The sequence below is a fragment of the Quercus lobata genome, chromosome 7 (genome assembly GCF_001633185.2).
Source record: "Quercus lobata isolate SW786 chromosome 7, ValleyOak3.0 Primary Assembly, whole genome shotgun sequence".
In the NCBI taxonomy this organism is placed as follows: domain Eukaryota; kingdom Viridiplantae; phylum Streptophyta; class Magnoliopsida; order Fagales; family Fagaceae; genus Quercus; species Quercus lobata.
The window spans coordinates 34,132,971-34,146,547 of NC_044910.1; the positions used below are offsets into that span (position 1 = coordinate 34,132,971).

The 13,577-nt window shown below is 32.7% G+C and overlaps 2 protein-coding genes and 1 non-coding gene across 3 annotated transcripts; 1 reads left to right on the plus strand and 2 right to left on the minus strand.

Moving 5' to 3' along the window:
* The first annotated feature begins 2,323 nt into the window (after nt 1–2,323).
* LOC115952983 (uncharacterized protein At5g01610-like) lies at nt 2,324–5,096 on the plus strand. Its single transcript, XM_031070380.1, has 3 exons — nt 2,324–2,556; nt 3,990–4,044; nt 4,539–5,096. The coding sequence occupies exons 1-3, from the start codon at nt 2,470–2,472 to the stop codon at nt 4,907–4,909; spliced, it is 513 nt and encodes a 170-aa protein (XP_030926240.1). The 5' UTR covers nt 2,324–2,469; the 3' UTR covers nt 4,910–5,096.
* A 2,916-nt stretch (nt 5,097–8,012) lies between these two features.
* Nucleotides 8,013–8,083, minus strand: TRNAG-GCC. The gene has a single exon. It is a non-coding gene; the product is annotated as a tRNA-Gly (tRNA).
* An 851-nt stretch (nt 8,084–8,934) lies between these two features.
* LOC115952982 (mitoferrin-like) lies at nt 8,935–12,233 on the minus strand. The gene is made up of 2 exons (XM_031070379.1): nt 11,289–12,233; nt 8,935–9,649 (listed from the first exon to the last, which is right to left on the minus strand). Exons 1-2 carry the CDS (start codon nt 12,060–12,062, stop codon nt 9,455–9,457), a joined length of 969 nt encoding a protein of 322 aa, XP_030926239.1. The 5' UTR covers nt 12,063–12,233; the 3' UTR covers nt 8,935–9,454.
* Nucleotides 12,234–13,577: the final 1,344 nt, after the last annotated feature.

The following is a 13,577-nucleotide window of genomic DNA, read 5'->3' on the forward strand; positions in this document are numbered from 1 at the left end:
GCAGATATATATGCATGCCTTTGATTCAATGGACTCAGATGCTTCCCCAGATATTACTGGACAGTGTCGTATTCTTGGACCATAGAAACTGATCTTAGAGTCCTCTCCTCTAGTCGATACAGTTGTATATAGGTTGTTTGGTATATATGGCTAAGATTCCAAAACCGTACTGGTTGTTTTCTTTAATTTCTTTCCCATATATGATTATGAATATATGGACACTGACCAATGAAATGACCTCTCATGCAAGCACGGGAAGGCAGTTTAAGCAAAGAATGGACTTATGTTTGCTTTTGTTTTATGACACTGTAGGTTTGTATTATCGGAAGTGTAGGTAAGTAGTTTTCTGAATTTTGTTGTTGTTGATTCTGTTAATACTATCCGGATTTACTAAAAAAAAGAAAGAATGGATGGCTTAAATAAAAGGATAGATTTTTTCTCAAAATAATAATCCATGTGTGTTAACTGTTAACTATTATATAAACCACATGATTTATTAAATTATTTAACATATCACATGATTATGTGCATAATATAATTTATTGAGTTGTCACTTAATGGATAAGAGGAAACATTGATGTCCTAAAAAAAAATGTTCTTCCTCTATTTCTCTCTCTTCTTTGTTCTACTTTCTAAAACACACGCGTGTTGTTAAGCTTTATTAGAACCACAACATACATTGGATTACATAAATTAAGGCATTTTACCTACTAATTAAAATCTCAATCCTGTGGAAGAGAACTCAGGCCTGGAATTCACAAACTATGAAAGAAATAACTCTCTTCTTCTTTTCTTTTCTTTTTTTTTGTTTTTTTTTTGTTTTGTCTTTGTTTTGAGAATATAGATATGAATTCTAGGAAGAATCTAATACCAAACAACCGTGCTTTTTTCAGACCAATATATATAATAGGGAATAGAAAAAAAAAACGTGACATTTTCTTCTAGGAACCTTCTTTTAGTTCCATCACGAAAATATTGTTTGTTTGAAACTTTCAATGTCTTTCGCATTTGATAATGGACGATTCTCTCTTTTTCAAAGCTGTGTTTGAACGTCTTTCATTACAAACCACTAGCTTTTAACCAAACCAAAGTTTTTGTTAATATATATATATATATATATTTATATATATTAACTAAAAAAGAAAAGCCTTATAAGATACCAATACAAAAAATGAAATGCTCCTTTTGGATGGTTTTGAATATTGTTTATAGAGCTTATCATCCTCTACTTTTTCTCTAGTTAATTAAATTAAGAGAGAGAAGCAAAATTAATCTTAAGAACACCACTTTTTCACTACTTATTAAAATGTTAAAAGGTGTTTTTTTTTTTGGTAAATAAGTAAAGGGAGGAAGCGGGGTTCAAAACTTTGAATCTCAAACATCACACACCATAGAGGGTGTTAAAACCTCTGGACTAATGCTTGAACTCCTTATTGAGATAGAACAAGATTCCTTTCAATTTCACTGAAAAATAAGCGAGTTCATTTTATAATTAAGATTTTATTTATTGGGTGTCCACGAAAATGAGAGAATTCATTTCATAATTAAGATTTTATTTATCGAGTTTTCATGTCATTTAAAATTATAAATGATGTGTTATGAATATCACATTTTTTATTCGTAATAATTAATCTAAACTATGAAATGCATCAATATCAAAAGGAGAAGAGCATTTTTTTTTTCAATAGATGTGTTAATTAAATTTTTTTTTAATACATATGATATAAATTGAACCTATGACATTAATTTCATATGATTGCTTCATCTTCAAATCAAGACACTTAAATCGTTTGTTTTTTTTTTTAAAGAAATTATAAATGGATTTTTTTTAAATATAAATAAGATATGAACTTAGATATTTTATTTGAGGACAATAGACTTTATGTTGAGATACTTAAAAATCTACATTATAATGCTAAGTTGCTGTTAAGTTGCTTTTATACCGACTTGTCATTTAACTATTTTTTTTATTCCCTAATTACAACATATCATATTAATTCAATCATTATAAAAATCAAATAAAAATTGTATACTAAAATTTATTTAAGACAACAATAAAAACAAAACAAAACATCATCATCATAAAATTATTATTATTATTATTATCATTAAGTAGATAAGAGTCGCACCAAAAATTATATCCTCTTTCTCTCCCTTGTTGTAATAATTGAGTTAGTTTATTCATCCAAAAAAATAAATAAATAATTGAGTTAGTTTTATTATGGAAAAAAAAAATTCGTGTTGGATAAATAGAAAAAAAAAGGACAATTTCGACGTGGCATTATATGATTGGCCAAGACATTCATCATTTGGAAGAGAAAAACAAGCGGTGATAATTTCTGACCAGTCCGCACAGAGAATACAACGACACGACCTCTCTCTCTCTCTAGAAATTTTCCTTCCCTCTTAAGCGAAAAAAGAGAGGAGAGAGAGAGAGATCAGAAAAATCAAGCAGCTCAAATCAACGCTATGGATCAGATATTGAACAAGGTCGGCTCGTACTGGTTCAGCCAGAGAGCTAACAAGGAGATCAACTCCGTCGGTGATGATATCAACGTGAGCTCTCTCTCTCTCTCTCTCTATGAATTGAATTTGTGATTTTGTTTTAAATTTCTGTTATAATATCGATCTGCTTTAAGAAATGTTAATTAAATTAGGGTTTTTAATGATTTCTGTATAGGGAAATGGTTTGGTAGTTTGAATTTGATACTTAACACTAGATTTTAATTTATGGGATAGTAATTCAAATAACCTAAATTTGTAGATCAATGTGATTTATCACATTTTTGGTAACCTCTATGCACAAATTGTTCAGTCTAGCTACATGTTTCTAACATTTAGGTCAATTTTTATATTTATGTAATATTGCTGGAAGATGGGTATTTTTTTTAATAATAAAAAAAATTATAATTTTTATGCATTAAATTTTTAAATAAATAAGGAAATAAAAATTGGATTAAGATTCCATTCCATTCATTGTGAAATGAGTTGATTGGATTTTGCCACGTTGGCTGTAATAGATACCAAGGCGGTGTTAGTCAATGTTTGTTTAAATGCTGATGATGCGGCAAAATCTGATCCACTCATTTCACGACAGAGATGGCTAGGATTTCAAGAACGTCATGTTCTTGAGTTACCCTAAGAACACAAGAGGATTTTAATCTAATGTCTACAGGTGTTTACTTGTAGCAATGGGGTGTTGGATGAGGCATTAGTTGTGGGGGGTTTGTAAATGAGTGTTTACATTTACATAGTAGTTAGGATCCCGGGGTTTCTTTCCTTGTTTTGTTGTGCAATGTGCTTCTCCTTCGTGTACCACTTGGCAAAAGTTTCGAAATTAGGTGTGGGACTGAAATGAAGTGAATGAATCACTCTAATTTTATCGTTGCCTTTCGTATTATATTGTTTTACGAGCAGTGCTCTGGTGATCTTCTCGGTGCACCATTGGCTGATGAAGGTCCCAGTCAGATGCATCCATGTGCTTAGGAATGCAATGTGTTTAATTCTTTTTCATTTTCATATAGACAAATACAGCTTTGTTTCTATATATGAAATTCATTCTGGATATGATCATTGCTTGTTTTCTCGAGAAATTAAAAAATAAATCATTATGTGAAAATAATAGAGAATGACTATAATACACCAAACATGAGAAGTAAAAGATGCAGAAGTTTCCATGAACCAAGGTTGAGCTTCAATCTTTCTGTGTCTCTCTCAGTTCAATCTAAGCTTTTATTTCTAAGTTTCAATTAAACATACTGATGAAAAAAAGTTTCAGTTAAACACAATTTCATATCCATGGGTGATGCCAGCATCAACTTTGGTAAAATGTTTAACTGGATTAGTTTGAAAAAAGATTTGTTTACATGCACCAATGATGCATGTTAAGACATGGCCAAGCACATACAGCTTCTTATTTTGCACACTACTGTTGTTGCTTGATTTATTTGAGGTATACTTCTTACTGACATTTTTTCTACTGCCATCAGTCTCTGTCGACCAGTATTGAAGGAGGTACAAAATGGTTGGTTAATAAACTCAAAGGTTTGTGCTCTGTACATCATTTGCACTCTTTTATTCCTTTGTATGTAAAAGATATATACTTTTCTTATTTATAGAATTAACTCTGTGAATATTGTTGATTTTGCTACAAATTAAGTTACTAGAACACTGGCATATTGGTATACAATTTGTTCAGTGATGGAGATTGGTGTTTGAGTTGTCACTTACAACATGATTTATTTTGTGTCTAAGCCAAGGCTTTCATATTCTCTAATTCTTTTAAGTCTCCGTAGACAAACTAGATTCCCTCTCTTGGTAATTCTAATGTTTTTAGAACATCAAAGAAGAGCAGTGTGATATCAGATTTGACATTGATGAAATTCAGGAGGTAAGATTAGGATTTAGGATATATGTGAATGCATTCTTCACTGCTGTGCTAGGGACTTTATAAAACATAATTTTTACTTCCTAAAACCCACTCTGCATTTAACATTGCCATACATTCCTCTAACCTGTTGTCAATATTTTCTGTGCAGGAAAAATGCAAAAGCCATTGCCAGAACTGCTAAAGGAGTATGACATGGCTGTAGGGATCTTCCCTCGTGACGCCACAAACTATGAGTTCACTGAAGCAACAGGGAAGCTTATAGTCTACATACCAGCGGTCTGTGAAGTGGGCTACAAAGACTCATCTGTGTTGCGTTTTTCCACCATCGTTTCCGGGTATCTGGAAAAAGGAAAGCTAACAGACGTAGATGGGATTAAGACAAAGGTGATGATATGGGTAAAAGTGACCGCTATTTCATCTGATGGATCAAAGCTACATTTCACAGCCGGTATGAAGAAAAGCAGGAGTAGAGAGGCTTATGAGGTTCTTAGAGATGGTGTAACTATAGATAAGTTCTAAAGCAGAACATGCTTGTGTGGTAATATGTTCATATGCTGTGGCTGTATTTCATGCCTCCTTCATTGTAAGGACGAAGACCGGTTGAATCAAACCATAAATGTTTCCTCCTGTGGAAGTTGAATGGCTGTGATGCAGTGGATATTTTTTTATTGCGTAAAATGTATTTTATGTTTTCTTTTTGCGTTTTTATTCTGTGAGATAAGGCCAATTCAGAATAGGTCAAAGCAGAGAGGGGGTAGCATTTCTTTTAAGCACTAGGTGAAAGGTGATGGTCTTTTCAACCCCTGCAAGACTGCCACCAATATGAACTTGAACCCGATGAACAGCACGAACTACATTTGACTAACATATTTTGGTTTGGGTAGTGATTATTACACTTGTTAATGCATTTGCACTATACACACACGGCCACAACTGAAATCGTATATTGAAAACATGATTTCAAAGAGTGTACATATCGGCCGTGTAACAAGATTTTTTCATTTTATTTTTTTGTGACTTGTGACTATTCTAATTGTTTTTTTTTTTTTTTTTGGGATAAACCATGCAAGTATTATACAACTAAGGCACCACATGTCTATTACAAAAATGACCAGCTTTATCACTAGCTAGGAGATCTTCCACCACAGGCGGTGGGTTATACAAAATAAGGTGGTCTGAATGCAGATCAACCCCTAACTTAGCTAATTTATCAGCACTCCTATTCACCTCCCTAAAAACATGCGTCACAATACAGTTAAGGAACGTCTTCATTAGGTTCCTACAATCGGATAATAAAGGTTCAAGACTAAGGTTAATCACAAAAGTATTAGCAAGCAAATAAACAAGATATTCAGCATCTATATCCACACAAATATTATCTAAACTAAGCTGTTTTGCCAAAAGAAGCCCATCTCTAAGCGCCCACAACTCAGCCAATATACAAGACGTGTTCCCAAGTTTCCTTAAGCAACACGCAATCCAATCCCCATTACTACATTTGATCACAGCTCCTCCACCAGCCTTCTTCGAGTTCCCTAACTATCTAATTGTAATTTGGACTTATTTATTTATTTATTTATTTTTATATTCTTTTTCTTCTAGTTTTCCTCTTGGGTCCATTGGTGGACTAGCATACTAGCATTAAAAATTCATATAATCTATATCTATATATATCTAAAAGCTGAGACATAGAATTTAATGTTGTTGTACTCTTGTTGAGTCACCTCATCATCCACGTCATATTTAAAAAAAAAACAAAAAAAAACATTTTTCTTTATGATTTTTGTATTTTATTTTATATAAAATAATTAAATATAGTTAATGGACAAACCTATTAATGCACTCCATTACTATTCAACATGTTACTATTCATTTGTTTTAAATGCAAATATTTGATTATTTAGCTACCTAAATTGATTTCAACTTTTTATTTTCTTCTTTCTAATTTCAAGTAATTGTTAAAATTGAAATTCATTATCATTTTAGTGGATATATGCACATGTTTAATATTCATTACAAATGTTAATACGTATTATTTTTTAAAAAATAGAAATTTGAGTTTATATCAAAACAAAATATACATGGTTACAAATTTGAATGTGCCTACCAATGACCTTCTATAGAATAGAGATATGTTTACAATGTTTTTAGCTTCATATTCTTCTTTGGTAATGTGAATTTGAGAAAGAGGAAAGGGTAGACAAATGATGTATGGTCTTTTATAATCCCTTTTGTCTTGAAGAAACCCCGGGGGGGGGTTAATTATTCTCCCTTCTACTAGAACTTTGTATAGAAAGTCTTTTGCTATAAATTCCTTGACTTTTTGTTATTTTGTAAATGCTCTATAGTCTATACTGTGACAAAAAGTGAATAAAGTTTTTTTATTTGTAGAGTATCAAAAAAGTCAAAAAATATTTAGTGTAGTAATTTTGTATGGTTGCATCCCATGTGTTTGGTAAAATTACTTTTAGAAATTTTATGTGTTTTTCTCAAATCTATTTGTTATTTTTATTTTGGTAATTTTATTACAAATAATTAGCATCTCCACCATCAAATTTTTAGTTAATATGAACTTTTTTGGTAAGCTTTTACTTTGCTTAGTTGATCATCTTTATTGAAAATGCCAAAAATAAAATAAGATAAAATATAATTTACTTTATAGCATCATTAAGCTATTAATGTTTTTATGTATAGATAATTAAGGAACTTTTTCTTTTTGCATTTTATTTTATTTTATATTTCCACTTTATGATATATGATTTATTGATAATGATCTATTGCATAGTTATCTTTATTTACTTTTTCACTTAGTTTCAATTGTGAGGAAGATAGAGACGTGGATCTAATGATTTAAAGAAAAATATATCTATAAGAGTTAAATTGCATATATTTGTATAATAATAAACAAAGTATACAACTATACATAGTTACAACTTGGTCTGATAGTTCTCACACTATCAATTTTTTTTTAAAATAAAATAAAATTATTGCATTGTGTTTTCATACATATCTCACTATATATAATATCTTACTACAAAATATATTTTGTTACACTACAAAAAACTTCTAATTTAAAACATAACTTCAAATAACACATATTGAATTTTTAAAAATATACAATCTAATATATTAATTCAATAATTATCCAATAAAAAATAATCATATCATATTTGCGTGGGTTTGTGACTAGTAATAACTAAAAATTAAAGTGTAACATTTATTGTATTGTTGTTGAATGTAAAACATATTGCAAGACATATTATATGTTCCATTACATAAAACTTATAAAAATAAAAAATTATTTCTAACATATGCACTATTTAATTAACAAATTTTATAATATATTATTATATAAGTATATTGCAAAAGAAAATAAAGGTTACACCATAGGAGTTAATCCTATCCATTTGGAAATATTGACTAAAATTATTTTATTCATTTAACTTGTAGAGTAGCTCAGTCTGGAATCAAGTTTACAGATATATGTCTAGCTCAAAACTCTTTACTCTTATTAAAAACAAAACAAAAACAAATGAATCCTGTGGACATAGATGGTCGAGGATAACCCATATTCCAAATTGCAGTTGATCGTTAAAATTTGCCAAAAAAGTAAAAAATACGTTGCACCAGCCGGGAATCGAACCCGGGTCTGTACCGTGGCAGGGTACTATTCTACCACTAGACCACTGGTGCTTCTTGAGAGAGATATTGAACTAGAATATACTGGATAGATTGGTAGATTCTCTTCGAATTATGCTGTTCTTGATTCTTTTACTCTCCGCCGATGCTTGACCCATATTGAACGTTACCTATTGGGAATTGCTTCAATAGCTACAGTATATTATCAGAAACTCACAATATAACAAAAGTTTAGGGACAACACTATGTAAATTTGGCCATTCTTTTTCCCCTAAGACAGTAAATTCCGTTGTATTTGTATACAATTTGGAGGATTTTCAATTGGAAAAAAAATGAGAAAAGAAAGTGGTAGTTTCCTACATTTCAGAATTAGAATTTAGAACTAACATCTATTCGAGGGAACTATCATTTTACCCACTAATTTGGAAAACAAAGAACCGTGCTTATGAGTTGGAATCAATGTATGCTAATTCTAGAAACAATGCGTTTCATTCTACTTTGCTGAATAGACACCAATAGGCTTCTCTTTTGTTACAAGGGAGACTTGAAACTAAATTTGTTATTCAATAATAAAAACTTTTATGATTCCTTAAGCAGTCCAAATCTTATCTTGATGATAATTGTTTTTTCTACTTCTCCTAACATATTTCAATAAAAATATTGTGATTAGTGGGATTACCGTATCTTAACAATAATTATCTTATGCATTCGACATATGTAGCATTTCTCTCATAACAAGTGAACCCCACAATTATATGGAACCTACAAGTTTTGAGAGGGATGCTATATATACTAGATGCATTAGATATCTTCTCATGTCATATACAAAAAAAAATTATTTTCCATGAAAAACGCTTTAGAAGGAAACAATAACAATAATATCATAATCAATTGAAAAAGTAAACTAGAATTAAAAATAGTGGAACTTTCTACATTCATAAAATTCCAGGTAGAATTAAAAAGTACATGATACCCAATATGACCCAACAACATGTCAACCTCCAAAATTAACGGCATCACTGGGGCAATATGGTTTAGAAGTTCCACATCTGATGGCAAAGAGCCAAATATACAATTGGAAAATACAGTAACCAGTATTCCTTCCTTGAATGATACATGATATAAAAAGTGTTTCATCTGGGCCCAACAATCTGTAGCATATATATACATATGTAACCAATCACTTTTGTGAATATCCCAGCACCACCAATATGAACAATAGCTGGGTTTGAGTAATTGATGACGTGTAACTCAATCACCTCTTAAGACCCGTAAAAGTGGGAGTTCTATGCACCAGTATACTTTTATGCTTATGTGCAAGTCAAAATACACTAGCTATATACAGGTGGAGCAATTTCTTTCAGGTAATCACCTCATAGAGCTGTCTGCAGATATTACAGTGATTTTGCCTCCCCACCCACATAATTAGTACTTATTGGGTTGTTGAAAAAAGCTTTTTGATGCTTCATAAGTAGACCAGCAGATTGCAGCAGCAGGTGCATGGAAGAGCATCCTGGGGACCCAACCTCTCATAAGCCCATGATATCCATCCTTTCTAACAATGCTGTTTATAACATCCCTAATCGAACAATTAGAAAATCTATCACAACCACAGACGCCCTGTGCAATCAGAAGAGGACCTTGAGAATCAATAACGGTATGATATGCATATCAAATCTTATCCACCCCCAAGAAAAAGTCAAGTAAAATGCTCGTGAATGAACAAGACAAGAACTACTACAGCCAGCACAGATCAATTAGAACATGCAAGGTGCAACAAGACATATTTAGAAAAGTGAAAATGTAAGTTGAGACTTGAGATTTGGGAAAGAAATTTATATTGGCAAAGACAGCATGTCACAGAGCCTTGTTGAATGCAATGGGAGAGAGCCTAATTCACCTGACTAAAAATTTATCTATGTATGCTGCCTGAGCTAAGTTTGTTCCAGGGATCTAACCTTGCATTTGAAAAACTGAACACAAGCTCTCTCTCTCTCTCTCTCTCTCTCTCTCTTAGGCCCTGTTTGGATTGAGGGGGAGGAAATAAGAGTGGAGGGAAGTAGAGTAAAGTTGGTTGAAAATAAACTAATTTTGAGCCAACTCTACTGTATTCTCCCTCAATCCAAACGGACCATTAGTATTTGATAATTTTTTTTATTGATAAACAATACATCTAGTGAATCTTGAATTTATAAACTCTCCACCCCTTTACCATGAAAGAAAAGTGTCAGTTGTTTGGCAGTACTTGATAATGCATTTTTTTTATAGGTATACTTGATAATGCATTTTAGTTTAAGAACTTGGACATATCGGTATTGATGGACAAAATCTTATCGAAAAACCAATGGATAAGTTATCATGAGACAATTATTTGAACATTGTTGGCCACCCCATCACCTTTCTCGCTTTTAAAAAAGTGGTAACTTGTTGGAAAGGGATCTACAAACCCACTAACTAGAATATAAGTCGGTCAGTGCTCTATAATTACTGCAACATCATCTAGGGGTGAATACAAAACCAACTTGACATAAAATTCTACCCTTATCTCACATGAGTCATGACTCACATCTATATCATAGCCTTATTTTATTTTATTTTATTTTTTTTTTTTTTTTTTGAGATAGCTAACCTTTCAATTCGAACCATTTTCCTCCTAGATCCTCAAACATTTAGTGCATGGAGATGTGTCAATTAAACTATATGAGATTAATCACAATTGAAATATGATATTATAACTAATATTTGGGATTTGGGGCATGTGTATCGTTTTTGCAGTCTATATTCACATAATCAAGGTAACATTAAGGGAACAATTGGACCATTAGATTAGGCTTTGAAGCCAAGAAAATGAGAACCAAAATAAAAATAATAGTTAGCTTATACAAGAAAACAAGCACATATTACGTGGAACCTTAAGGGGTTAGTTTAGTGGTTTTAAGGTTTAATTGTCATTTATAACATAAGGTTCTAAATTTTCCTATGTAATTATTCGAAGATACGGAACATGATATTACACTTAACCAATGATTAGTCAATTACTCTAAAAAGTTTTCAATACGTAAGTTTAGGAGAAAAAAACATAAGATGTATGTCGGAACAAATTATCTATAGGGTATTGATTCACACATCGTCCGTGCATATTACTTATTTCACTTTTTAAAATATAGATATCAATTAAAAAAAAAGTGAATATCATGCTTGAAATGCTAAACGTTGTGTGTACAAACTACAAAGTGCATACTAATGGTTATGAATATACCTGGCACTGCAACTGAGTTTTGACAACATCAAGTGGGGTTGTAACAGCAGCAGCCAAAGCTCCAGCAGCAGCACCTGCCGTGGCATGAACTACCAACCTCTCATCTTCAGCACTTTCCGGCGAAATCTCCACCAACCCTTTTTTCGCCGCCTCATACGTCGCGAAATGAACCGCCGTAAACGGCGCGTTCATCACCACCGTAGTCCGGTACGACGCGTAGAAAGCTCCAAAACCTTCCTCCGTCAACACCCTCTTCACACAATCAACCACACCCTTATAAGGACTACTCTTCAGCTGTAACCTCTGCTTCACCACATCCATTGGTGTGATCACAGCATCACTAGCAACAGTGGCGAAAACACCCGAAACTGCATGTGCAGCCGAGTTATTCCGATTCTCATCCGATAACACCTCTTTGCACCACTCGTAGACCGAAAAATACACTGCGTGTGCCGGTCCTGCACCGAGACCCATTGCCCCGATACCCCGGTAGAGTCCGGCAAGGCCTTCGAGCTTCAAAATGGAGCCAAGAGCTTGTCGGACTCCGATATGTTGAACCGGAAATGACCCACCGGCACCAATGGCTTGCATCCGAGTTTTCAGTGTGTCAACTGGGAACATAGCCATATGCTCGACCATGCCGGCGATGGAACCGGCGATCATGAATTGCCAGAACTCGAGGCCGTCGTGGGTTGGTGGTGAAACCGATATTTCGGTGTGGAATTCTGGGGATTTCGGGACGGTCCGAAATTTCGGGGAGGCGTCTGTGGCCATAGTATCGGGCTTGTGGTGGTGATTATGCGAATGGAGAGTGGTGTATTTAGAGAGAGTGAATGATTGAGGTTTGGGAATCGCTTTCGGGTTGAATAGAATAGAATTGTCGCCATTTATTTGTGAAAAGAGTTTTAGAGATATGGGCAAGGAGCCTTCATGGTTTTTGTTTTTGTTTTTATTTTTATTTTATCAATTTTTTATTTATTTAAAGAAAGATTAAAAAAAAAAAAAAGAATTATAGGAAGGTTTATAACATGTTAGGAAGCTAAGAAATGAATGGAATACATAAAATGAGCAAATGAATATGTCATTTTATTATTTTGTCTATCATATATTATTTTTGTGTTTCAATAAAAGTGTAATCTCATACAATTAATGAGGAATGAATCGTTTTACAAAGTTTTGAAGAATATTATATACTTACTAGTTAGGAACCGTGTAAAGCATTAAAAAAATTTTAATAAAATTTTATTTTATCTTTGAAATTTTTTTTTTTCTTTTAGTCTTTTATATGGTATATACATATAAAATTTGATAATTATGATAATTTTTTTTTTGATAGACGTATATTATAATTATGTTTGTATATTTATAAATAAATAAAAAATTATTGTGTTTGTATAGAAAATGTGGGGACACGTTTTGAAACTCAAACCCAAAATGTAAAGGGATATTGGCCTAGTGAGCCAAGTACAATAAATTTATAGAGAATGGGTTAGAAAACTAGGCCCTAATGAGTTGGACAACGGATAGAATGAGTTTGAAAGATAATCAAACAAAAGCAAGAAGGATTGATCCAAATAAATTCACTCTCAACATGGTCCGAGGAGGTAAGTTCTAATATAAATCAATTGAACAGATTACTAATACAATTTTGATTGCTACAGTTCTTTTTCTCCTTTTCCCACCCCTTTCCTTTGGGGTCTCCACTCTCCTTTATACTATGTCTCTTCTTTCATCTTTACCCTACACGTGGACAATTGATGGCTTATATTGATCCTTGTCCCATCAGCCTCCTCCAAAAGTCTTTGGGGGTGGTTGTAAGGCTGAAAAAGTACTGTTTAGAGATCACTTCCTCATTAATACAGCCAGAGAATTAGCTACAGAGCATTCAATGCGGTAGTAGCAACTTTTCCTTAGATATTTTTGAGTTCCCATCCTTCTTATACATTTATGAGGCACGTCCCTATCATTGGAATTTCCTGGAAGGTTACCTTGTTTATTAGGATACACACGTGAGCTGTATTTAGCTTAACCGAGGAGATATTCCTCCTCGGATCACCTTTCCATTCGTACCTCACTCATGAGATTCTAAGCTTGACCCAGCCACTACCATTTATTTGTCCCTGGATCACCACGCTCTCGGCCAAAGCCTAAGGCCCAATATATGAGTTGGGCCCTTAACCCTACAGAAAATATTAAATGTCAAATTTGGTAATTATAGTAATTATTAATAGTATTTATAAGAATATTAACGTTTAAAATTGTGAGTACTGAAAAGTTTATATGGCAAAA

What these genes read in the sequence shown, in the direction of transcription:
- LOC115952983 (XM_031070380.1), top strand. Translation starts at nt 2,470, where the DNA reads ATGGATCAGATATTGAACAAGGTCGGCTCGTACTGGTTCAGCCAGAGA. An exon ending in CCGTCGGTGATGATATCAAC is followed by an intron (nt 2,557 to 3,989) that starts GTGAGCTCTCTC and finishes TACTGCCATCAG; the next exon opens with TCTCTGTCGACCAGTATTGA. An exon ending in GTTGGTTAATAAACTCAAAG is followed by an intron (nt 4,045 to 4,538) that starts GTTTGTGCTCTG and finishes TTTTCTGTGCAG; the next exon opens with GAAAAATGCAAAAGCCATTG.
- LOC115952982 (XM_031070379.1), bottom strand. Translation starts at nt 12,062, where the DNA reads ATGGCCACAGACGCCTCCCCGAAATTTCGGACCGTCCCGAAATCCCCA. An exon ending in AAACTCAGTTGCAGTGCCAG is followed by an intron (nt 9,650 to 11,288) that starts GTATATTCATAA and finishes CTGATTGCACAG; the next exon opens with GGCGTCTGTGGTTGTGATAG.